Source organism: Dipodomys merriami, unplaced genomic scaffold (assembly GCF_024711535.1).
Source record: "Dipodomys merriami isolate MVZ:Mamm:240054 unplaced genomic scaffold, mDipMer1.0.p SCAF_20, whole genome shotgun sequence".
Classification (NCBI taxonomy): domain Eukaryota; kingdom Metazoa; phylum Chordata; class Mammalia; order Rodentia; family Heteromyidae; genus Dipodomys; species Dipodomys merriami.
In genome coordinates, this window is record NW_027203382.1 from 7,757,093 (window position 1) to 7,785,007 (window position 27,915).

Below are 27,915 nucleotides of genomic sequence, written 5' to 3' on the forward strand. Positions count from 1 at the left end.
GAGTAAGTTAATGAGTACATTTCTTGTCAAGCCTTGTTAACCCCTCCTTTGTTTTTTTAGAAACCTTGCTCTCCTTCTATAATGGAAATATACAATGTTTTAGTAAATAATCTATCAGTCAAAGGAATTTCAAGGAATTACAAAAATATTTGAAACAAATTCTAAAATCATATAAAAATGTGTGAGAAATTTGTTGCTTTGGGTTCTTTGATAAAGCTTTAAAATTATTGATAAAACTATTCATTCAAAGAAGCTGCAAAAAGATAAATTAATAATAAGAAAGTTGGAGAGGTAATAAAGAACAGAGCAGAAACTAATGAAATATAAAGACAGAAAAAACAGAAAATTAAGGCAAAAGTTGCTGCTGGCAGGCAAGAAGGAACAATTTTCCTCCTAAAACTTAGAAACTGACATAAAATCCCACATATATACATCCCTGATGAATCTCTAAGATCAATCTTTTGCATTTCAAAAGTCCAGTTATGCTAATTAACATGACAAATTAGAACTGGGTCATGCCTAGAGACAGATACTCTCTTTAACAAGCCCATTTTACAGTTGTCTCTCTCTCTCAAGAACATCTGGCAAACCAAAAATCATTCAGCCAGTAGTAACAACAGTTACACTGAAGCTAAGAAAATTCATATTCCATAACCCTTAATAAAAAGCCTTCATCCATCTCTGTATTTGATGTTTATACCATTTGTTCTCTTATTTTTTCTTTCTTTTCTTTCTTTTTCTCTCTCTCATTCCCCCTGCCTCCCCTTCCTCTTTCAGCTTAGGGTTTGAACTCAGGGCCTCACATTTGCTAGATAGGTACTCTACCACTTGAGCCAAACTCTCAGCCCATTTTTGCTTTAGTTATTTTTCAAGTGGGATCTCACATTTTTGCCCAAGGCCAATTTTAGACCATGATCTTCTTACCTATTCCCTCATAGTTGAGCTTACAGATGTGAACCACCATGCTTCATTTACTGATTGGGTCCTGGTAACGATTTGCCCAGACTGGCCTGAAACTATAATCCTGCAGATCCTTCACCCCCCTTGCAGCTGAGATTACAGTGTGAGCCACCAAACATGCCCATTTTTTAAAAAGGGAAACCTCTTTTACTATAAATAGCCACTTAAATTTTGACTATATACTTATGAATAGAAAAAGGGCTTTATTGTTAAGCATCTGCTTTAAAAAATCTTACTTCATTAAAATAATTACAACTGTAAGACCATTTTGCAGACACAAAAGGATCCTGTACTAGTATAGTTTACAGCTACATGTAATGAATCTCCACAGCTTGTACCTTTGCTCTGGACCTCAGAGACTTAGTGCCTAAACTCTATATATAAACTAATTAAATCAGACCTTGGCTCTCAGCCATGCTTAAATAAATCTGTAAAGCAATACAACCATACACACTGTCACTGTTTCTGACCAGTACGTGGGACCATACTCAATTTAAGCATCTTGCTTTCTTTCAAGCATGTATGGCTGCTAAACCCACATTACACTTGAACCCTCTTCCCATCCCTTTATAACACTCTCTTCAGTCATGGGCTTAAAAAAAATCTATCAGTATTCACAGGATTTTTTTTAATGTAATTGTATGTGAAGGTGATGTACAGAGGGGTTACAGTTACATACAGAAGTGAGTACATTTCTTGTCGAACATTGTTACCCTTCCTGGTTTTTCTCCCATTTTCCCTCCCCTCAATCTCCTCCCCACAAGTTGTAAAGTTCATTTCCAACATATTGTCTTGTGAGTATCACTGTTGTATTGGTTCACCCTTTGTCCTTTGTCTCACCATTTTGTTTTTCCCCTTCCCTTTCCTAAAATTCCTAGTGTCTTTTTTATAAAGTTAAGGCAGGCTGGGAATGAAGCTTAGTCGTAGTGTGCTTACCTAGCATGCATGAAGCCCTGGGTTCAATTCCTTGGTATCACATAAACAAAAAATGAATAAAATTAAATTAAAAGAAAAAAAATTCAAGCCAGTCCAGAGCCAGTGGCTCATGCCTGTAATCCTAGATACTCAGAAGGCTGAGATTTAAGGATCATAGTTTGAAGCCAGGAAAGTCCATGAGATGTCTATCTCCAATGAACCATCAAAAAATCATTAGTGGAGCTATGGCTCAGGTGGTAGAGCTCTAGCCTTGAGCAAAAAATAAAAAATAAAGCTCACATATAGCACCCAGGCCCTAAGTTCAAGCCCCAGTACCAGCACATACACATACAAACACAAAATTCAAATCTATTATTAATCAAACAATTCTCCTCCTCCTCCTAAAACAGTGTACTATGATATTTAAGATGCATAGCTCTCTTTTAGGAAAAAAAATGGCTAGAAGAAATGCAGTGGAGAAGTGCTTATAAGACTTCTAAAAAATAATCCAGTAAGACTTACACATATATTACTACAATTCATTTTCCTTCCATGGTAACTACTGGACAATTAAGGAAAAACAATTTGATTTATAGTCAACTTCATATTATCTAGTTATTCTGAAATAATCCTGCCAATTTGGAAGATTATCCAGTGCTGGCTTGCTTCATGGTGGCCACTGCATATAGTTTTGTTTATAATTAGATGGTGCAGTGTTAATTAGGCTGGTGCCCTGCCAGTGTTCTACAGAGGTTACAGACAGCAATCAAAACACCCATTCTAGAATCATGAGTAATCCCACACCACCAGCCCTCTCAGATCTGAAATATGAAAACTGAAAATACTGCTAGTCCATATAGCCTTTTTCCTGAAGGATGAAATAGTGAGTTCCAAAACAGACACCATATGTACTTTTCTAGTATACAGGGTACATATGAATCCTAGTTACTTTTTGCTTTCTAAAAATCTGACAAGAAATGTATTTATTACCTCACTTATGTAACTGTAACCCCTCTGTACATACCTTACAATTTAAAAAAATCATAGTTTTAAAGAAAGAAAGCTTAGGGAAAAAAATCTTAGGCCTACTTTACTCTGTAGAAAAAGGAAATTCCAAATAAATTACAATTGCAAAGTTTGCTTCACCTTTGGAAAATTCTTCTAGGGAGAAGCTCTTATATCATTCATCTTGGCATTCCCAGTGACTAACAAGAAAGAAGCCTGCAAAGAATGTTGAAATAGAACAGTATCTAACACATTAAAATGAAGTATTAATTGATGAAAATGACTTAAAATCTTCAATGTCGGAATCTAGGTTTATTAAAACTTGTTGTAAAATGGAATCCATGCTAGTTACATACTAACAAAGTCCTTCAGACACCTGCAGTGGGCTGGGTAATAAAAAAGCTGGATATCATAATACTTCAGATTATGGACACAGGACCATTGCATATCGGACACTAAGACTACTCATTACATTTCCTCTTCTTTTCTCAAAGCTGGTATATAATTTAAATCAGCTATGGCATTAAATACACTGAAGCAAAACCTAGAGACTCTATCAAGGGCCAACACTTAGAAATACTCAAACTACTTTTTCCAATAGTAAAATAAGATCCCAGTATCAAATAAGGTAAGTAGGTCACTGCTTTGAAAACTATGAAGTATCATATTAACAATGAGTTCATTGCTATTAAGTAATTAGTGTAGGAGCATCAAAGTCATGAACAAATAAACATACTATTTACTTTTCAAACAAGCATAGTAAGATTTCCCTTCAAGATACATAAACAAATTTTCTTCCTCACACCTTTGCCTTGAAAGATGGTTCTTAAATGTCATCTGTAACACATCTATAGACAATTCACAGAAATCCAGAAATCTGTTGTTCCTTGGATCCCATAAACACTAGTGCTATGCCTCTTGATGTCGTTTAGGATCGGCCACAGAAATGCCATTTTGGAATTTTAGATTTTATACAGCCTAAAATTTTTATTTTGCATCTATTTTAGTGTTCACATTATTATTAACACTAAAGCAATATCCTAAAGGAATTTCATTTTCCCAGGGTTAATATTGTACTATGATCATCCTACTTTTTTCATAGCTGAGATTACAGGCATGAGCCACAATGGTTGACCTATCAAAAAATAAAAAAGATATTACAGAAATTTAATCTTTTCAAATTTTACATTGTAGGCTACTGTTTAGTGGAATGGTCTTCCATTCCTTAAGGCTCATAAAGAGTTCCAGATATATTAGCTTAATTAGCATTTTGATGCAAATTCTCTAGCTAGACTACTGCTGAGGAATAAGGCTTGGTTAGCTGAAATTAAGAAAATTACATTGTGCTATCTTTTCTACTTGATCAACAGCAGTCTAGACTTCACAGAGTTTGTTTTATGATACTTGTATTTCTACATGATATCTTTCCTGGGTCTGAAAATAGAGACACTATTCACTAAGAAATAATTCTCTCTTTTTTGTATTTTTTATTGTAAAAATACAGTACAGAGGGGTTAGTTACATAAGCAAGGTAATGAGTACATGTCCTATCGAGCATTGTTGCCTCCTCCTTTGTTTTTTCTCTACCATCCCTTCTCGCCCACCTCCACAACTTCCCCCCGCAACCCACCCCCATCGCCAAAGTTGTAAAGTTCATTTTCAACATAGTGTCTTAGTGTCTTGTACATCTCATTGTTACAACAATGGGTCAACCTGCATCCCTATTTAATTAAGCATTTTGTTTAAGAAATAATTCTTTTGATCTGTATAATACTGATTTAATTTTAGTGCAAGTGAAATGAAACAACAAAGGGAAAGAAAAAAAGGAAAGAAGATCTTTGGGAAGACACAGAAGTCCTTTTAGCAAAATTTGCAACAGGCACCCATTCAATTTTCACAAAGAGTAAACCCAGATTAAACTTAAACAAGAGTATTTAATGCTAAGGATCTGGGAGACCTAATGGTGAAAAAGGCAAAGTTCAAATTGTGTTTTCTACCACAGCCTGCTTAGCTTTGTTGTATTGTGTCTGTTGTTTGAGCTGGAACAAAAGTAGGCTCTAAGATACAAAATGAAATAGATGCATCCGCCTGTATATTACAAAATCAAACCAATTTCCTCACTGTAAAGAACTGCTGAGTTACCCACTTGTGCTACCATGATGTCCATCCAAAGGCACAGAATAACCACAGCTGCTAAGGCTAACTTGCTTCTTTCCAGACTTATTTTCATATATGCTTTAGATTGGTTTTCTTTTCCTTTTTCTTTCTCTTTGGGTGGTATTAGGCTATAAACTTAGTGCCTCACCTTTGCTATTCAGTTATTCCTATCACCTGAGCCACTCTCATCCACTCTCCTAGTGTTGGTATTCTTTGAGACAGTGTCTTTTTTTGAGACTGTTATGATGCCCTTATGGTTTATTTAGAGTGCAGACTTGTTTGCTTAACCACAAGAAAGCATATTACTTTAGGTCTTTAAAATTGAGCCTTAATTAAGGATGTTGTTTAAAGGGAAAAGTCATGGTGAACCAAGACTTAATGAGGGTAAAGCAGTTGTGTTTCATCTTTCCTCCCTTCTTCCCTTATTCTTTCCCTCTTTCTCTCTCTTCCTTCTTTCCTATTCTCCTCCTTTCTTTCTTCATTCCCTCCTTCCTTCCTTTCTTCCTTCATTCCTTCATTGTTAATCTGTGGTGTGTGTCATTTGTTTCACAAGTGTTCAATGAGCACTCCCTGTAGTGTAGGTGTCTAGCTAAGCATGCACTAGAAATTAACAAGAAAATTACTGCAGTCCTTGTGCTCAGTCACCTAACAACTATTCCACCTAAAAACTTCAGGAAATTCATAAATTAGGCTGTTTACCAAAAGAAGACATGAAGTAATTAATCTGACCTTACTGCACACATATAACCTCCAGCTTTGGTAATTGGCATGTCTTCTGGGTCCTGCATTTTGGAAATTCTACTTGTATAACAGTGTTTCCCACACTGCTGAAACTTTGGACTAATTCTTCTCTATTTTGACCACAGTTTTCTTAGATAGACTTGGTTCTCAATTTGTTTTATGTTGTAACTGATTTCACCTCTTTCAGAAAATCTAATTCTAGTATTCTACTTGCTGTATAACTAGTATGTGAAATATCCATTGTGTAATCTACTTAAAAACAGCCTAAAATATTGAATTGCTAATTTAGCTGATTTTCTATCATGTACTTCCTCAATTTACCTTTTTAACCACCACAACATCTACACTTAACTGAATCAATCATTTCACTTACAAATACACATATATGGGCTTTGCTTTTTGGTGTTGATGACAGTAAGCATGAGTATTTGTTTTCTAGAACTGCTACAGAAAAAAATACACAGATTAGATGGCTTAACCAGAGGATATCTTTGTTCTCATAATTCAGGAAGCTGGAAATCAAAGAGGAAGGTATCAGTAAGGTTGGTTTCTTCTTTGTTCACTCTCTTGCAGCTGCTGCTTTCTAACTACATCCACACATGGCCTTTTCTATGTTTGCACACGTGTCTCTTTGTGTTCACAAATTTCTTCTTATAAGGACAGAAATAGATGTGAATGAGAGCATACCTAGAGGCCTCAATTTAACTTAATTATCTATTTGAAGACTATAAGTCCACATTTACATTCTAAACTACTTTTGTGAGGGACTTAAGTGTATGAATTTTTAGAGAATAAGGAGGTAGCCACAACTTAGCCCCAACCAAATTTTCAAAAATTTTATACATAAAGTAATTGCCATTTATTTAAAGATATGTATCTGGTCAGTGTAAATGATGGGATTTTTTTTTTAAATTTGTAAACACTTACTTCTCTACAGGAAGACAGAAATGAAACAGTGAGTTTAACCCACAGAACTCGCCAGCTAAGTTAACTTCTGTCTTTTGAAGAAAACCTCTTTCCCAGACTCACAGGAAATGGTTAAGCAACCTCAGAAAGTTCATTTGTCTCTGTACCACAGACAAGTACAAATAATAGGGTATCTTAAAATTGTCAATGTATTCATCAACTGAAGCTAGTCTACATGATTCCATGTCATTGCTCTATTCCAGACATATTCATTTCTTTAAAAAGAGCTACAGAAATGGATGCTTACATTTTATAACAAAATAAATTCTCAAGATTAAAAACCAAATCAGAAGAATAAAAGTCATGCCAGGGAGCAAACTATTAGTTGAGGACTCAACAGTCTTTAAAGCAACAAAATTTCATACTGATCTCAGCTAAAATGAAGAGCCAATATGATAATGGGGGGAGGGGAAATGTACTTTTAGAGAAATTTCTCATGTTGTACTATAAGTTATTTTTTGAAAAATACTATCTGCTGTTTTTTTTCCCTGTAATAATAATAGTAAGTAGTAATAATAATAATAGTAAAGTGCGAATGTGGGATGAGCAATTGTTAATTCTATGTAAAAGTTTCTTGTCTAAGTGATGAAACTCATTAATGAGAAAAAATTATTACAACTATTTCTAACACTTTTTACTAGTTTCTTAAAAATACTAGTCTGAAAAAAATAAAAATATGATCACTGGAGAAAAATCAGTATTTGTTCTGTTACTTGTTTGGACATAAATATTGTACTGAAAAGGACATCTATTATATTGAAAAGGTAATTCCTTATGACAATTCCCAATTGACAAAAACACATTTCAGTTAACAGTTTAAGCTTTAAACCAAATACAATCTATTATTTTGTTCAAATTACTGTTTATATGTGTTCACTAAATTTTACTGAAGCAGCCTGTCTCAGAAAATTTGTAAGTTCATCTGAAGGCCAATTCTGATTATGATTTACAGTTTCAGAAAGTAAACTATTCCTTTTATTTAAAATATTAATTTAATAAAGCCACTTGTATAATCTGTGAAATAAAGATAATTTTACGCTGCAATATGCTCAATTAATATACACATTGCCTAATATTAGAGGCATATACAAGACTTACACTTACAAATATATAAGTAATTCTAAGGTCAAATGTACCTATTTCAGAACCAGTGATAAATAGTTCCTCACTGATGAAGGATAGATGTGATCCCCTGAGAAGAACATAGTCTCTATCTCTTTCTCTCTCTCTCTCTGTTTTTTTCAGTCATGGGGCCTGAACTCTGGGCCTGGGTGCTGTCCTTCAACTTTTCAGCTCAAGGCTAGCGCTCTTACCACTTGAGCCACAGCGCCACTTCTGGCTTTTTCTGCTTATTTGGTGCTGAGGAATCAAACCCAGGGCCTTATGCATGAGAGGCAAGCACTCTACCACTGCACCACCTTCCCAGACCACAGTCTCTCTTTAAGTTGTATTCCAGCCAGGGAATGGAAATCCTGAAGCTAATCATGAGGAATCTCAGACAAACTCAAATTGCAATACATTAAACAACAACAATAAAGCTGTCTTGCATTGTTCAAAAGCATTCGTGTCATGAAAGACCACATCTGAGAAAGTATTCCAAGAGGAAAAGGCATGATAATTACATGTACTGTGTGATCCTGGACTGCATCTTATACAGGGAATGAAATGGTCTGACAGATGTTTTTGAGTCAAAAGTAAAAATTACAGTATTGGCACTCTATCAATGTTGAATTTGCAGAATTTTATAATTATACCATGGAAAATTTTAAAAAGAAATATGTAAGTAATTCGTATGGCTATACTGGTGAATTGACCATGGGAAAAATACTGGTATAACATGAACCATGACAAAAATAATCTCACTCCTATCCCTTCTTCAATTCTACCCAAAGAAACCTCCACAAAATGCATAGTTATATTAAATGTAAAGTCATCTTAAAAAACTAAACTTAATCTTGTAGAAACTACTCTGGGCCAATATAATCACAGCAATCTTTAAAAGTGGAACAGGGAAACAGTATAAGAAAGCAGGGTAAAGTAATATAGAAAGGGCTTACCATCCCATTGCCAACTTTGAAGATGAAAAATGGGGCCAGTAGCCAAGGAATGCAGATGGCCTATACAAACTGGAAAAGTGAAGAAAGTGAACCTTACCTAGAGGCTACTGAAAGGAACACAGCCCTGTAACACCTTGATTTCAGTCTGGGAAGATTCATGTTAAGGCTCTAACCTATAGAATTATATGATGATACATATCTGTTTTAATGTTTACATTTGTGATCATTTGTTATGGTGAGAAAAGAAAAGTAAGAAACTGGCATCCACAACATATCTAACATTTGTGACTGGTCTGCTTCCTTCCAACACTCTAGTATAGTTAAGAGCTTACCCAAAGTCAGCTGCGTCATTTCCAGTCATGTTTGCTCTAGCAGTTAGGTAACTTAACTGCTTCATGAAACAGATGAAAAAAGCTATTCCAAGAAGTCTAGATAAAACTTTTGGAAAAAAACAATAGAGGCAATCCACTAAGTGTACTTAAGTTAGATCTGAGACAACACTTAAAAGAGACTGGAGGAAAGCTATAAAAATCTAGACAAATTTGTGTTCAGATTACTTCTCATTTGTCACTTCACTTTATGGTGAATTATAAAGTCACAACTCTGTGAAGCAATCCACATGGGGATGAACGGCCATTTTAACTTTGTTTTCTTTTCTTTCCTTTTCCACTTATCCCTGAGGGAAGGCTTCAGTCTCAGACGTGGTGACAATGCCAATTAGGTAAAACTTCACTGAAACCCACATCTCTACACAGAGGAACCAGAAATCTTCCAGGCTATGCTGGGAATGCCAAAAGGAGGGAATGCCAAGAAACGAGGATGCGCTAAATTAGCCTATGAGCCCTCAAAGAATATACAATGACCACTGAGCTACATATATTCAAGATAGATCAAAATCTATATAGCAAATGACATTAATTTCTGCTGTTACTATTATAAGTTTCCAGCAATTTGGGAGATCAAAACAACACAATTCAGCGTATAGTTCTGGAGATTAGAAATAACAAGTGGAGGTTCAGAAGATGGCTCAGAGGTAGAATGCTTGTCTTGCATGCATGAGGCCTTGGGTTCAATTCCTCAGCACCACATAAACAGAAAAAGCCGGAAGTGGTTGTGGCTCAAGTGGTAGAGCGCTAGCCTTGAGCTGAAGAGCTGAAGAACAGCACCCAGGCCCAGAGTTCAAGTCCCCAAATGGACAAAATAAATAAAGAAATAAAAAATGGATCTCAGTGGGCCAAAGGGTTAACAGTGAAACCCCTTTGTACAACAGTGATTCTTCTAGAGTCTCTAGAGGAAAATATTTCTTTGTTTTTTCTCTAGCTTCTAGAAGCTGTTTGCATTCTTTGGCTTGTGCCCACTTATATCTTCCAAAAGCCTCAGTCTAATACTGATTCTTCTGTCTTTTTCCTCCACTTTTAAAATCCTTTATATTACATTAAACCCATGTGAATAATCCTGAGCATTCATTTTACGATTAGCAGATTAACCATTGTAAATTTTAAACCTTTTTTTTTTTTTTTTTTGGCCTTTTTGTGACAGGGTCTAACTTTGTAGCCCAACTAACCTTGAATCCCAGTCCTCATGCCTTGGCCACCTCAATGCCAGAATTATAACTATGCACCACTACACTCAGCCCAACTATAGCTCTTAACTGCAACCTTAGTCCCCCTTTACCATGTAACATGACATATTCTCAGGCCTCAAGGATTAAGACATGAACATCTTTGGAAATCATTATTAAAGGCTAATAAAACAGTTGAGATTAGAAAAGATACTGCACAGAAAGTAAAATGGAACTTCAGGTGTAAACCTGAGCAGGCTAACTATCTGCTAAAACTCAGCATTTTCCAGAGGCCAAACCAGAAACTGGAGTCTATACAATATATCATATCATTAACAATGTCCAGGATATAATCCAAACCTAGTGTATATACCAAGAAAATATGAACAAATTTCCATAGAAAAGACAATAGCTGACAGACCTTTCCATTTTAAATTATTATGTCTCTGCTCTAAAATAAAGAACATATTGAAACAAATTAGAATACAAATCTCAGCAGGTAAAATTTCAAAACAATTGAAAATTTTAAATTAAAAAATTAGCCTTCAAAAAGAATGAAATTATTTTGTTTGTAGGGAAGTGAGTAGAAATGAAGAACATGGCAAGTGAAGTAAGCCAAGTTCAGAGGACAAGGTCACACTTTCACTCAGATGTGAATGTTACCTAAAAGATAAACATATATCACTAATGTTTATATATGCATATATGATTATTGGATGACATTTGAATATATATTAGTTGTGGGATTGTTTGTGGGAGAAAAAGAAAAATAAGAGAAGGGAGAGAAAGAAAGAGGAGGAGGAGGAGGAGGATAAAAGCACTGCCTCTTTAACAGAGTTCTGGGAAAACTGGATGGACAGTCACCTGCAGAAAACTGAAACTGGATCCCTGTCCATCACCTTGCATCAGCATCAGTTCAAAATGGATCAAAGACCTCAATGTAAGACTTGAACCCATGAAACTATTAAAGAAAGAAGTAGGAGATATATCACAATTCCTCAACATAGGAATTTTCTGAGTATAGATCCAGATGCACAGAAAATCAAAGAAAAAAATGATAAATAGGACTGCATCAAACTAAAAGGTGCCTGACAGCAAAGGACACAGGTAACAAGTCAAAATGACAACCTACAGATTGGGAGAAGATATATGACAGCTATACATCAAACAAAGGTCTAATCTCAACAACTCAATGAAAAAACTCAATGAAAAAACGAGCTAAACAGAGACTTCTCAGAAGAAGTAAAAATGGACAATAAACACATGAAATGTTCAACATCTATGGCATAAAGGAAATGCAAATCAAAACAACACTAAAGCTAGGTGCTGGTGGCTCATGCCTATAATTCTAGCTACTCAGGAGGCTGAGATCTGAGCAGCTCAGTTTAAAGCCAGCCTGAGTAGGAAAGTCCATGAGACTTATTTCCAATTAACCACCAGCAAACCAGAAGTAGAGCTGTGGATCAAAGTGGTAGAGCACTGCCTTGAGCACAAAAGTCTAGGAACAGTGCCCTGATCCTGAGTTCAAGTCCCACAACCAACAAAAATATCAACACAACACAAAACAAAAAACCCACTAAGATTCCATTTTACCCATTAGAATTCCCATCATCAAGAATACAAATAATAACAGATGTTGGCATGTATATGGACAAAGGAACCATAGTATACTATTGATGAGAATATAAACTTGTTCAACCTCTCTGGATAGCATAGATGTTCCTCAAAAAATTAAACACAGAACTATCTTATGATCCAGCAATTCCACTCTTATGTATTTAAAAAGAAACAAAAGCAAAGACTTGAAAAATATACACCATATAGTAAAACAGAAAATGATACATGTTACAATAGAACAGTATTCAGTAATTATTTTTAAATGAGAAATTACGCTGAGTGAAAGCTAAGTAGAAAAGGATTCTATTTACATAAAGATCTATATAATTCCAGGGCGTCAAATTTGCCAGGCAGGTACCTTGTACCAGTTGATTGTCCCAGCTCTTTTTGTGCTTTAGTTTGCTTTTCAGACAATGGTCTCAGATTTGCTATGGGCTGAGATCATCCTCCCTGAAGCTTCCTGCATAGCTAGGATTTCAGGTGTAAGTAAATGGTAAGTGGCTTATTTGTTTTAATAACACCTAAATTTTTGCCAAGGCTCACCTCAAATTGCAGTCCTCCTCATCCCCATTTCCTGAGTAGCAGGATTACAAGGATGTGCCACTATGTCTGGCATGTTTTTAATTGTTGTTATCTTACCTTTACTTTAATTTTTGCCTTCACTTTAAATATAACACCAAGAATCAGGAATTTGAAAGGCTTCATTACTTATTTTAATCATACAAAGATCATTTTGAGAGGAGTATTCATTTAAATAATTTCATGTTCACAAGCTAGACTCTAAGTCTTTGTTTCTCAGTTACTTTCAGTCCACTGATACAAAGGAACCACACAAGGTCTTCTGAGTAAAAATATTACTGATACTTCTTACAAACACTAGCAGAATGAAGGGCTAGTTGTCTGTAAATGTTAATAGTTACTCCAATGTATTTTTAAAAAGATAGACATATCATCTACATTCATATTAGTCTACTTTAGACAACTTGAATCTATATATACATTCTAGGATGTAAAGGTTTACAAATGATCATAGCTTTTCTTAGTTAAAAAAGAAAATAAAATCTGCAATAAACATAGTCATGCTGGTAGCTTTAGTGTGTTCTTGTTTGTAAACATTTGGGTAAATGCCCAAAAGTGGGATTGCTGGGTCGTAGGGGAACTCTATGTGGAGTCTTTTGAGGAACCTCCATACTGTTTCCAAAGTGGTTGAACAAGTTTACACTCCCACCAACAAAGTTCTTAGTTAAAAAAGAAACTACCAAAATACAACTAGGCAAGAGAAAACTTTCATACCAACAGTTGAGACACTGGAAAGTTCTGAAAATGAAAGACGTGCATTTCTATATAAAGAAACATATTATTTAGCCACATATTATGTTCCATATAACGGAAGCCAAAGTGGGAAGCAACTGTCCTTCTCCATTTAGTTATTCTATAGGATAAATTAACTGGACCTTATGAACATTGATGCAAAACTTCTCAACAAAATTTTGGCCAATCGACTTCAACAATTCATCCAAAAAATCATACACCATGATCAAACAGGATTCATTTCAGGGATGCAAAGCTGGTTCAATATACGCAAATCAATTAATATTATTCATCACATCAACAGGAGCAAGAATAAGAACCACATGGTTATCTCAATAGATGCAGAAAAAGCATTTGACAAGATCCAACACCCTTTTATGATGAAGGTTTTGGAAAAATTAGGAATCCATGGAACATTCCTCAATACAATAAAGGCTGTATATGACAAACCTACAGCCAGCATTATACTCAATGGTGAAAAACTAAAGCCATTTCCTCTTAACTCAGGAACAAGACAAGGATGCCCACTCTCTCCACTTCTCTTCAATCTAGTATTAGAATGCCTAGCTACAGCAATAAGACAAGATGCAGACATAAAGGGGATCCAAATAGGGAAAGAAGAAATAAAACTCTCCCTCTTTGCAGATGACATGATCTTGTATTTAAAGAATCCCATAGACTCCACTCCCAAATTACTCAAGCTGATTCAAAACTTTGGCAAAGTAGCAGGTTATAAAATTAACCCCCAAAAATCAATGGCTTTTCTATATGCCAACAATGAGAAAAGTGTGGCTGAAATTAGGAAAGCAACTCCATTTGTAATAGCCCCACAAAAAATAAAATACCTAGGAATTAACTTAACCAAAGAAGTGAAGGACCTCTATGATGAAAACTTTAAAATCTTAAAAAAGGAAATCAACACAGAACTTAAAAAATGGCAAAACCTCCCATGCTCCTGGATTGGCAAGATTAACATCGTGAAAATGGCAATACTTCCCAAGGCTATCTACAAATTCAACGCGATACCTATCAAAATTCCACCCTCATTCTTCAAGGAAATAGAGGAGGCAATCCAAAAATTCATATGGAACAATAAAAGACCCCGAATAGCAAAAACGCTCCTCAACGGAAAGAACACTGCTGGAGGAATATCAATACCAAATTTCAAACTCTACTATAAAGCCATAGTAATCAAAACAGCTTGGTATTGGCATAAGAACAGACCTCAGGACCAATGGAATAGAATTGAAAACCCAGAAATGAACCTACAGACCTATAGCCATCTAATCTTCGATAAGGAAGCTAAAACAATAGAATGGAAGAAAGACAGCCTCTTCAGTAAATGGTGCTGGCAAAATTGGTTAACTACATGTAGAAAACTAAAGCTAGATCCTTATATATCACCCTGCACCAGAATCAACTCCAAATGGATCAAAGACCTTGAACTCAAAGCAGACACTCTGAAAACATTACAGGATGGAATAGGAGAAACCCTAGGTCTCCTTGGCTCAGGTCGAAATTTTCTGAATAGAGACCCGGAAGCACAACAAATCAAAGAAAGGTTGGACAAATGGGATTGCATAAGATTGCAGAGCTTCTGCAGGGCAAATGACATAGCTGGCAAGATCAATAGAAAGCCCACCAATTGGGAGAAGATCTTTACTAGCCATACAACGGACAAGGGTCTCATATCTAAAATATACTTGGAACTCAAAAAATTAAACCACCCAACAACAAATCCTCAAAGAAACAACTGCCCAATAAATAAGTGGGCGAAAGACTTAAAGAGAAGCTTCTCTGAAGAAGAAAGAAGGATGGCCAATAGACACATGAAGAAATGTTCAACATCCCTAGCCATAAAAGAAATGCAAATCAAAACAACATTGAGATATCACCTCACTCCAGTTAGAACAGCAAAAATCAAGAACTCTAACAACAACAGATGCTGGAGGGGATGTGGACAGAAAGGAACCTTACTTCATTGTTGGTGGGAATGTAAACTTGTTCAACCACTTTGGAAAGCAGTATGGAGGTTCCTCAAAAGACTTCACATAGATCTCCCCTATGATCCAGCAATCCCACTTTTGGGCATTTACCCAAATGTTTACAAACAAGACCACACTAAAGCTACCAGCACAACTATGTTTATTGCAGCATTATTTACCATAGCTAAGACATGGAACCAACCCAGATGCCCCTCAGTAGATGAATGGATCAAGAAAATGTGGTATATATACACAATGGAATTCTATGCCTCCATCAGAAAGAATGACATTTCCCCATTTGTTAGGAAATGGAAAGGTTTGGAAAAAATTATATTAAGTGAAGTAAGCCAGGCTCAAAGAAGCATAGGTCCCATGGTTTCCCTTATTTGCAATATCTAGTATAGGTATGAGTCAAGCGGAAAAGGTCAGATAATGTGATGTTAGGAAAATGAACCCTTAAATATGTATTTTAATGTTTTCGTTTCTTTCATGCATGTGTTTCTAACGCATTTATAAGATTATTTCTTTGTTGCTTTGTATGTCCCTCCCCCACAGTGTAACCCCCGCTTTCACTATATTTGATGTCAGTATAACATGTGGAGGAGATGGGGACAAACAAGTTGTTTAAGGATTCAGGTGGACCTGTTGCAACAATGAGAAGTACAAAATGTCATGTCAAAACCAGCTTTACAATGTCGGTGTGGGGGGGGGAGGGGGGTATAATTGGGTGGGGGGAGGGGGGTAAAATTGGGTGGGGGGAGGGGGGAGGCGGGGAAGGGAAGTGAAGGGTAAACAAAGGAGGAGGCTGCAATGCTTGGTAAGAAATGTATGCATTATCCTGCCCATGTAATTGTAGCCCCTCTGTACAGTATGTTCTCAAATAAAATAAAATACAATTAAAAAAAAAATTAACTGGACCTTAAGTGGCCTCATATGCCTGTGTGTGTAAGACAGATGGGAGACGGGAGGCACAGTAAGTAGTTGTTGGTAGAAACAAAAGAATTAGTTTGGATTTAAGTAAGTCTTATGTGCTTAACTGTTCTATTAAAGTTGTTCTAAGCAAAGGACAAGATAAAAAATATCCACATATTTTGTGATAGGACTGGTCTCCAGTTTATACCTTTTATCACCAATCACACTAACAAAATGCCAGTCAGGAATGTGAGCATCCAACACTCTGGGTGTTAGATGTGCCCTAATTTCCCCACAGGCACATGGAAACCGTATCTCAGTAAGCTAATTACAGATTAGCTCTCTGTTTCAGGTACAACAGACAAACCTCACAGGCTGGTCCCAACTGACCTAGTTAGGCACAGGGTAAAGGTTGGAAACATGGATCAACCCTAGTTATTTATGGCCTATGACAGCCCAGAAGAAAGGAGTGGATTGACTTTTTTTTGTACATTTTTTTTTGGGGGGGTCCAGTTGTGGGACCTGAACTCTAGGCCTGGGCGCTGTCCCTCAGCAATTCAGCTCAAGGCTAGCACTCTACCACTTGAGCCACAGCGCCACTTCCGGCTTTTTTCTTTTTGCTTATGTGGTGCTGAGGAATCGAACCCAGGGCCTCATGCATGCAAGGCAAGCGCTCTACCACTGAGCCACCTTCCCAGCCCCTTTTTGTACATTTTTTATTGTAAAAATGCTGTATAGAGGGGTTATAGTTATATGAGCAATTAATGAGTACATTTCCTATCTTATTCTCTTAAAGTTCTATATCATTCTATATCAAGACAAAAGATTTTTGTATCATCCTGGACCCCTAGGTCTACAGATTGGGCCAAGTAAATAAAGCATAGCTATAGAGACCTTCAATTCACTAAAATTAAGGTAAGTCTACGAAACTGTAAAATGCCTGAGAAGATAAAATTATGTCTCTCTATCGTATGTTGGAAGTCTGTATGTGCTAGAAATGGGGGAAACTGAAAACCCTTTAAAACAAGGATTTTAAAAAATAAAATTTTATAACATAATCAGTTTAAAGAAGTTCAGCATCTTCCCTGATTTAGAACCATCCAATGCTGAAAAAAATAACTGTGGGATTGTCAAATAAGCAGACATCCAATAAGTTTGCTCAGCAGACATTCTAGGCCAGAGCCTAGGCCAAAGCATTTAAAGCATTTTTGCCTCCTTTCTCTCAGTTCCAACTCCACTTCCTAATTTCTTGGACTCCTAGTTATTCTTCAGTTATAATAAAAGACAGATTTAATAAGCAGCAGATGTGGCAGAGATACCCTGGGGAAGACCTGATATACTCCCAGAGGATCTTTCAAAGTGAAATTATTTTTATAATAAGATGCTATTTTATATTTTCACATTTACTCTCTTTCATGAACATAGAATATTTTTTCATGCCATGTATGGTATATGATATCACAACAAACTGCATGAAAACACAATCTGAAAATCCAGTTATCTTGTATTAAGCCCGACATTAATAGATGTGTATTGACAAAAAAAAAAAGTGTCTCATTTACCTTTTTGTTTTGGAAAAGTTATTTTTTTCATTGTTAATTTCTAACACAGTAGCTAAAAATAAAACTGACATAAATAAAAGCTCTTAGGATCCACAGCAATTTTTCAGAAAAAAAGAGAGATCCTGAGACTGAACAGATTGAGAAGAACAACAGCCTTGAAGATTTAAAAAAAAAACTGTCAATTCTCCAAACCTCTTTATTTGAGCATGTGTACTATTTGAAAAGGCATTAGAGCAAATATAAAATGGGAAGATGTATGAGGGGACCCGTTTTGAGCCATTCTGCACACCTATCTTCAGAAAAATAACAACCCATATATGCTCATTTGAACACCTCTAAGTAGGATTATGAATTCTAATAACTTGCTCCTATGAAAAAACATCACATTAAGTGAACTAAGCCAGACCCAAAGAAACATAAGTCCCACCAGGCACCTGTGGCTTGTGCCTATAATCCTAGCTACTCAGGAGACTGAGATCTGAGGATCACAGTTCAAAGCCATACTGGGCAGGAAAGTAGGTGAGACTCTTATTTCCAATTAACCACCAGAAAACTGGAAGTGGCATTGTGGCTCAAGTGGTAGAGCACTAGCCTTGAGCTGAAGAGCTGAGGGATAGCACCCAGGCCCAGAGTTCAAGCCCCATGACCAGGAAAAAAAAAAAAAAGAACCATAGGTTTTTTGCCTTATTTGCAATAATTAGTATACATCTAGGATAATCTTAGATGAGCACTAGCCTTGAGCTGAAGAGCTGAGGGATAGCACCCAGGCCCAGAGTTCAAGCCCCATGACCAGGAAAAAAAAAAAAAAGAACCATAGGTTCTTTGCCTTATTTGCAATAATTAGTATACATCTAGGATAATCTTAGATGAGCAGAATAGCTCAATAGTTATGTACATATGAGCATGTAAGATGATGCTAAGCAAAATGAACTCCAAGATATGGACACAATAGGTTTTTCTTTGTTGTTGTTGTTTTCAATATGCTATATGACTTTTTGTTTCTTTTGTATGTTCTTCCCCACTATGGTGTATCCTTTGTTGTCACTGTATTTGATTTTGTTACCCCAATATAGTATATATGTTTACTTGAATTAGGTAAGGGAAGGGGAACAACAGAATGATGAGACAAAGAACCAATGCAACAGTGATATACACAAGACAATATATTGGAAATAATCTATACAACTTGGGGGTGGGGAGGATAAGGGAAGGGAAAGTAGGAGAAAAATGAGGGAAGGGGTAACAAGTTTAATAAAAAATGTACTTACTACCTTACTTATGTAACTGTAACTCTCTGTACATCACCTTAACAACAAAGAAAAAAGAAAAAACCACAATCTTCTTTACCCTGATAATTCCAGAACTGACAAAAATGAATTAGGATCCCCTTGAGATTCATTTGTTAAAGTCTTGAACCCCAATGTGATGCAAAAGATTTAAGGTTAGGTGATTATAGTTAAATTAGATCACTAGGGCAGGACCCTAATCTGATAAGGATAGTTTAGAATTCTTACAAGAAGAGGAATGAACACCAAAGTTCACTTTCTCCATACCTGCACAGAGAAATGGACAAGTGAGGACAGAGAAAGAAGATACCTACCTGTAAGGATAAAAGAGAGGCAAAACTAACTGCACTGGTACCTTTCTCTTTGAGCAGATAAATGTCTGTTGTTATTTCACTGAGGCAGCCAAAGTAGACTAACATATTGCCTGTATCCTGGTGTCCTGTAAATTGCTCAATAAACATAACGAATAAGGAAGAAGAGTAAGGGAAGGAAGAAATTATGGTGAATGTTTAAAAGAAATGAGTTGATAGGAAGGGAGGGGAAGGGAAAACAAACGAGGAGGCAACAATGCTTGATAAGAAATGTACTCATTATCTTGCCCATGTAATTGTAACCCCTCTGTACAGTATTTTCACAATTAAAAAAAAAAAAGAAAAAAAAAAGAAATGAGTTGTGAATCATGCAGTACTCACATCATAATGTATATGTAATTTATTACTATTTCAACAACAATCAATACTAAAGTATTGATTAGGCCCTATTTCTTTTCAAAATGTATCTGATATTTATCTTTTGATTAATATCAAAACAAAAACCACCATAATTTTTCCTTCTGGTTAGGATCAGACTAAATATCATGCTTTCATACTATCACTAACATATTATACTAGTCATTTTGTTATGTCACTAACACAGCCCTACTTTTTAGTGATCTTATCCAATGGGCAGCTATGACAGAACTTCAGCTCCTTTACTCTTTCCACATGGCCATGTGAAAGGTTGTGTGTGACCAATACAGGCCTCCATACCAACTCTGTGGGATACTAGAAAATTCCTTCTCAAAAGCTGAATCTAATTGGGTTGGGAATTGTTTTTGTGACTATTTAATAAAGGGCAAAATGTCTCAACATAGGTCACCCAGACAGCCCTACAGCATTGCACATAGAGGAACTGATCTAGCCGTACCCCTTAGCCTCAAATGCACAACCTCAAAAACTCTCCAGTCACAGAAAATGAGAGATGGAAGAGGGAAATGTTGGGTCGAACTTTGATTGTGATTTTGGAAAATTCTAGGGAGTAATAGACTCCCTCCTCTACATTATCTCCCTTCCTGTCATACTAGATCTTTCCACTGGATGTTCAATTGTTGTTGTGTGTTTCTTCCCAATGGAAAATCACTTAGTAGCATGTAGTAATACATACAAGAGAGAAACCACTACTTTAAAGAGCAATATATTTCTTATTTATACAGAACAGCACCCCTCACATACTCTGTGATCAGTCTTCTCAATCTTAGTCACTCAATCAGTGGACATGAGGGATGGCACTTAGTAACCGGTTTGAGGAGCAGAGAAATTACTGTTAAGGGTATAATTAGTGTTAAGGATAATGGTGTATGTGATCTTGGTAAATTTAGGAATACTAGTCCCACAAGGCTCAGAGCATCAAGTACCACATTTTCCCTAACTGAACATAGAGAACCTTTGGTAACTGAAACTAAACAAGTGTTGGTTCTATGTTTTCTTGAAATCATACTACCAATATCAACTTAAAAGAAAGATCTTTTAAACACCTACTTCTCCTCAAGTGCTACTGATAATCTCTATCCATTTTTTCTTTAAAGGAGACCTTTAAATTACATAATGCTCTTTTAGTGATGAATGTTATTTTAAATCTTAAAAAGTAACAGTTTTAGCTGTAAGAAATACCATGCTCCAAAGACTCCTTCCCAGCAGAAATTTCCTCGAAGACACCAAATGGCATTTGCGCCAGTTGTCTGAGAACCACTACCTCACAACCCCGGTCTTCATTTACTGCAAGAAGGGCTCAGTGACCTACAGAGGTATCTACTCGTTGCACTCTTTATTCTCCTATGCCCTCAGTTGAAGCTGTTCTCAAAGAAAATCAAGAAGGCTTTTTTTTGACTCCCAAAATCTTATGTCATTGGCTTAGGCTCCCCACGTAGTACTCAGAAGCTCTAGAAGACCTACAATCAATCCCCCAACTTAGAAAAGTTCACACAACTGACTCATATTTTGTTTCAGTGACTACATTCCTGAAATACATGGAACTTTCATTGTGCAATACACAGAAGAAAAAGAACTTCAAAGGGCCTTTTACAACAAATCTTTATTCTCCACTGTCTTTAGAAACTCCCTAGTAGCCTCAACTTCATTTGCCAAGTAATCTGGTTTCCTCTTAGTTTAGATAGTATGGTAAAATTTTAAAAATTAATCAATTCATTGTTCAACCAATAGAAAAGAATTAAAAACAGGCTATAGTAGCCAAGCACCAGTGGCTCACGATTGTAATCCTAACTACTCAGGATGCTGAGCCAAAGTATAGCTGTGGCTCAGGTTGTAGAACTAGCCTTGAACATAAACAAGCTCAGAGACAGTGCCCAGGCCCTGACTCCAAGACTGGCACACACAAACACAAAAGCCATCAACACCAAAAAAAACAAAACAAACCCAACAAAAACCCAAAAACCACAACAGACTACAAAAGCAGAGAGACTGCTATTATGATAGAAAAGGGTAGATGACATTAGCCATTTTTTTCTTCCCCTTGAAATCTAAAATTCTCAGGAACATAAATAGTACTAACGTACAGCTGACTATAAATTTCCTGATTATGAAGAAAACAGTATGATTAAATTCCAAGCAAATGTTTTCTGTCTCCTGCCTAGAACTTCAAAGGCCAGTCTTAACTCATTCACTTCCAAATCCCTCAATTCCTTTTGTCCAACCACGCCCATCTACCTTCCCTCTTCTACTCCTACCTTTCAACTTCATGAAAGTTGAAAGACTTCACCTAAGTTCTCACTCCCCTAAAAAGGCTCATTTCTGAGCTAAGATTGGCACACCTTAAGACACACCATTTTGAAATTTTCTATGTAGCAATGCCATTTTTTACCCTCAAATCTCCGTATTCTGTTTATCTTCCTCACAATTCTTCAATTAAGCTCCAATCTTCTCTAAAGATTTTTGCAAGATTTGAAGTCCTACAAGTGCCCCTAGATTCTCACAAATGATTATGCAGTGGATCAGGTTACAAGGGACTCCTGAAGATCCTTCCATAGACATAGGATATCTTCCTGTTATACTTACTATCCAGAAACACTACTGCAATGAGCAGCCTTCTCTACAGACTATAATATATAGGAGGACCTAAGTCATAATAAGAGCTCCAAAACTTCCCTCCAGTCCCAATTCTGGTTTCCTGTAAACATGCAAAAATACCTAAGGATTCAAGTTTTAAAAGACCAATTTTTCCTCTTTGTTGCAGCAATATTATGAACATGCCTAGAAGTATTAGCTCAGCACTAACTCCTATAGTTTTCAAGGCATGAGGTAATCATTGACAGAACATGGCTATACCATCCTTCTCCCCTCAATTGCCAAGATTCACAGGCCTAATCTATCTCTATCTCAAAGTCTGGAGTGATCTTGGATTAATGCTTCCATATCTCTATATCCTAATAGGTATATTATCATAAATTAGTATGAATCTCAGTGTATTGATGACAAGTATTCTATGAAAAGGATATAAAGACAATTCTACACATTCTTTCATATCTAGAATATTGTCAAATAGTCTAGACAATATAGACAAAGTTGTATTGCTTTTTATTTCTTCTGCATTTCTGTACTTTTAAACTAGCATGAAAACAGAACTCAATTCTTCCAAGCATTTCTTCTCTTTAGCTAACATTATGTGATGACACATTCATGGAGTAATTTGTGGAGTAAATAGGCCTAGCAGAAAATTTACTTGTAAATGAACATTCAAAGGTGGGTGTCTGACTGAATTACACAGCAGGAAATCACCTTGGCTTCTGTTCTATATGATAACTTCCTTATAGTTCTGTATCCTTCAGATACAGGATCATGTACAAAACAATGATAATCACTAAAATACACTGTTTCCTATTCTATCTCAAGATACTTTTTTGAAAATGGGTAATAGGAAAGAAAGTTTTTACTACTACTTTCTAATAAAAAATGGGTTGGTTTCTAGTTAGCTATACTGGTAATGATGCTAAATCTCAACATTTGTATCTTGGGGCTGGGAAGGTGGCTCAGTGGTAGAGTGCTTGCCTTGCATGCATGAGGCCCTGGGTTCAATTCCTCAGCACCACATAAACAGAAAAAGCCAGAGGTGGTGCTGTGGTTCAAGTGGTAGAGTGCTAGCCTTGAGCTGAAGAGCTGAGGGACAGCGCCCAAGCCCAGAGTTCAAGCCCCACAACCAACCAAAAACAAAAAACAAAAAAAAAATCAACATTTGTATCTTATTACCAACTGAAAAACTTAAGATACAAAAACAAAAACAAAATTCAACTCATATGCCATTACAGAGAAATTACAGGCTTCCACTTCACATTCTCTCTCAAAACAAATTAAATATATGTATATGTATATATATGTATATATATATATATGGGGGGGTGCATATATGTGTCTATTTATGTATCTGTAAATAAAATGTTATAAGCTCTTTTTTTTTTTTTTTTTGTTAGTCATGGGGCTTGAACTCCATGCCTGGGATTGTCCCTGAGCTCTTCAGCCCAAGGCTAGCTAGAGTGTAACTTCCTGTTTTGTGGTGATTAATTGGAGATAAAAGTCTCATGGACTTTCCTGCCCAGGGCTGGCTTTGAACCACGATCCTCAGATCTCAGCCACCTGAGTAGCTAGGATGGATTACAGGCATGAGCCACCAGCACCCGGAAAGTTCACATTTTTGAGAGATAATACGACAATTTCTTTTTCCGGAAATATATATATATATAAATAAATATATATATATATATAATTCATTGTTTATTAGACAAAAAGATGACAACACAATTTTACACTGCTTTACTACCCCAAAATATCTAATATGTTGCCATTGGTAAGTTGGAAAATACTTTCAGATATCAATCAAAACAAAGCAAACACAACTTAATTTGACAAAAAAAAAATGCCTCCTGTTTCATTATGCACTAAGAGAAATGCAAGTCTCTATTCTTAAAAAAACAATGACGTAAAAAAGACAAACTATGTTTTCAGTTCTGGGATGAAAATATCAGTGTTTTTCTAATCTCTAAATTTATTTCAAATCACATCACAAACCAGCAAGTGTATATCAGGATATTTATTCAGTGCTGGGCTCCCAAATCCTGAATTTGTTTACTTAATAAACTTACCAAACACTCCTTTCTAGTGAATGCTTTTACTACCCTCAAAATGAAGTTACAGATTTCAGGGCCCAATCTCAGGTTTTCTCAATCAGATAATGGGGATTGAGCTAAGGCTTTAGCATGACTTAATGTGAACTTCAGTTAAGCTGAATTATCTCAACCCTGCATGCAAATGAGGACAAAAGTAAATAGATATTAACACTTGCCTTAATCTAGTACCTCTGCCTAAAAATTGCCATCAACTTTCTGTTGTGGTGGAAAATACAGAAGTCACTACTTCTTCAAAGTTTCATTTATGTCTATCTCACAGGACACACTAGTTCCTGTGAAACCAATCTTAAGTATTAGTCTAACACATCTCCCTCCCCCATAATAAAGTCACCAGAGGTCCAAATATACTGTCTTCAGTCTTATACTCAGTAGTCGCTCCAAAGGACAAGGACAAAAATATCTCCTGAGCCAATTCCTGGCACTAAGACATAGCCTCATAGCAGCAACTTTTCATGGGAAATGAGTAACTAATAGCCCTAATGAGATAGATGAGTACTGAAAGCCAGAATGACAAAACAGAAACTAAGTTATCTTCCCTTACAAATGTATAGGTCAGATAATGAAACCATTATAGCTGAACGATATGCAGTTCAGAATTATAAAAACTGTCCTTGTTAAAATCCCTTATCTTTCTGTATATACAGGGATATACACAAGAAAAGTCTAACTGGGTAAAGAGAGGGGGAATGTGGAACAAAAGCCAATGCTGAGCTTTTAGAAATCTTTCAATCATCTATTCTAAGATGACAAAATATTCAGCCGTAGAACACATGGACCAATATTTTTGTACTTAGGATTTCATACAAAAATAAGTATACTTTCCATTATACTATGTTGTTTGAAGACACTAGAAAACTCTACAGTAAACCTTTTAAAAAAAAGTTTTGAGGTAAATACCTATCTAAAACCTTCAAACCATTTCACATTATCAACATCTACCTTGCCTACTTTATATGTTCCAGTTTCTATTTTCCATGTTAAAAGATTACTACATTAACTAAAATGATACACTGTCAGTATGTCTTCAGCAAGGATTTTGAAAAGTCTGGAAAATAGATAGGAAAGGATTTGAAATCCAATCTCCTATATGAAACTTAAAATTTGCTTATTTTTTTAAAAACCATCTCTCGGATTCTTCTGTTCTGCCAAATGTGACAATTTGCAAATATTCTTATTTACAGGAGCATATTCCATGAGGGGAGAATACAGACTATTTTTAAGACCTGAGAATGCACTTTAATGTTGTCAGGAGTGGGGTCACTTTTCTCCAAAGGGTCATTTGGATATTATATCATTCCAGGGCCATACAAAATTAGCTATACAGGCATACAGCCAGGGGCAGTCTATGAAAAGCATGCTGTCCCACCAGGAACCAAATGTTTTCACTGGGCCTCATAATGCCTAGTGGCCAGTGGTGCCACAGCCCTGCTAGGTGAAGGGGTAAGCAAACCAACAGCACTACTATGTAGACCACACACATGGGTGACTCAGCCCTGTTGGGGAGATTTTTTTTTTTTTTTTTTTTTTACTGAATTGGGTGAAACTTCACATTTAAAATCCTACAAACACAGAAACTCCCAAGTATTCTGCCTAGAACAATGAATAAGCTTTGGAGTGGTTCATTTGCAGGGATTTAAGAACTGTGTTAAACATACTTCCCGTTCAAGTACTAAATGGTCTCTATGGTGTCTGACTTTTCAGTCCAAGTCTTCCCAATTCTCTGAGTAACTTCACCAAACTACTCTTAAGAGTCTTAGTAATTATAAATAGAACCCGAATGAGAAAGAAAATTCAGAGTTCAGGTTGTCGTCATTAAGCCAAATTAAACAGCACATTTAGAAAAACGGCTATAGAATAAAAAATGCTGAATTAGGGACAAAAAGATTATAATGAGTAGTTTACAGTCTCATCATTGAATTGCAACACAGAACCAAGTCTGTCCACTACAGTAGTAGGCAAAGTCTCAGTCTTTTAGAGGTAAACCCACCCCACCTGGGGCACAGACTGCTTCCCATTATGGAGATATTCTACCTACCTGAAGTAACCAACCACCCACAGAGAAAGGCATATTGACAATAAATTCCTAAGTTTTGCATGTAGCCTCTTTCATTCGCATGTTTCCCACTTTCTATCATAAAGAAGAACGCATAGACTCAATACACCGCAAAAAAAATAGTAAGAAATCTCACCCCTAAATTGTGACTCCCGCAATTCTGGTCCAAACAAAAGCCATCGTTTTAACTAGGTGGGGATTTGGGTCTCTCCTTACAGTAAAGGGCCAAGGCTGTTTTCAGGGTGCAGGCGCCTGCTTTGACTCTGGCCTCCTGTCACATTGTGATCTCACCCTGCTGGGGGCCCTGGATTGACTGAAAATCAGGGGCGGTGAGAAGACTCGCTAACCCTGCTGAGTGGCCCCGCAACTGACCAGGGAGGGCACCTCGGTCGCCAGGACCCGGGGCCAACCCCGCCTTTCGGTAAGTTCCTCTCCCCCCCCCCCCCCGCAATTACCGGGCCAAACCCCGCACCCCACCCCGCCCTATTACGGAAAGTCACGCTGGCAACTCGGTGAAGGGCAGGGGGACAGCTCCCGGGGCACACAAGTTGGTAATGAATCCCCCTCGGCCCAGTCGGGGCCGACACCTCCTCCAGGAGCCCACGAGGCTGCCAACTTTTCCTCTTGCCCCCTCTGGTGCGCACGCAGCCCAAACTTTGTGGTCCGCTCACCTGGCAGCGCAGCGGTGCCGGGTCCCGGCGGCGCCCCGGCCGGGCGCCGGCACTGACCTTCACGCCAGCCCCCGGCGGCGCGGGGCCCGGCCCGACCCCTCACCCACCCACCTGGGCCCCCCCCATGCCTCCCTCCGCCGCCCCCACCCCAGTTCTCGGGGGAAGCTCTCGGCGAGGGCGCCTGCATCCTCCAGCCCCGCTGGTCACTGCTATCCAAGACCCCCCCCCTCCCCTGGGCCGCGAGAGCCCTGGAACCCGGGTGCCGGGGCGCCCACTCACCATTGGTGAAGGGCTCCATCTTTACCCCGCCGCGGCTCCTCTACCCGAGCGCCCAGGCTTCCTACTCCGAGAGCTGAAGCGGCCCTGCCGACTGAGCATGCCCAGCGCGGCCTGGGAGGGCTGCCGGGGAGGTGCGGCGAGGGGCGACGCCGCTCCGCCCTTCAGCGACTCCGTCGTTCCGGGTTTTCACGACTGCAGCAGAAGGAGCCCAGGAGGCCGGAGCGCCAAAAGCCGCTCAATCCCAGCCAAATTAGGGGGCCGGGGGGAGGAGCTAGGGTAGGGGGCGTGTCTGGGGGCGGGGCGCCCGGGCGCTCCGCGGCCGCGCGCCGCGCTCTACCGTTTGAGCCCCTGCGTGAGCCCGCTGCGTCCCGCCGGTCCGCACCACGCCGACGCCGCGCAGGAAGAGCCCCGTCCCCGCCCGGACG

General features: G+C 37.6%; 1 protein-coding gene across 3 annotated transcripts in view; it reads right to left on the reverse strand.

Moving 5' to 3' along the window:
* Positions 1 to 27,572, reverse strand: part of Lnpep (leucyl and cystinyl aminopeptidase) — a 90,758-nt gene extending 63,186 nt beyond the window's left edge. For 2 of the 3 annotated variants that reach the window (XR_011373719.1, XM_070031026.1), the window contains exon 1: positions 27,491 to 27,572. Coding sequence is in view for 1 of the 3 variants with exons in the window: in XM_070031026.1 (XP_069887127.1) it covers positions 27,491 to 27,509 (19 nt within the window). In the remaining 2 variants the exon portion in view is untranslated. Of the gene's footprint in view, positions 1 to 26,676; positions 26,831 to 27,490 lie in introns of those variants that run through there. The other variant, XM_070031028.1, reaches the window with a different exon arrangement.
* Between the last annotated feature and the right edge of the window lie 343 nt (positions 27,573 to 27,915).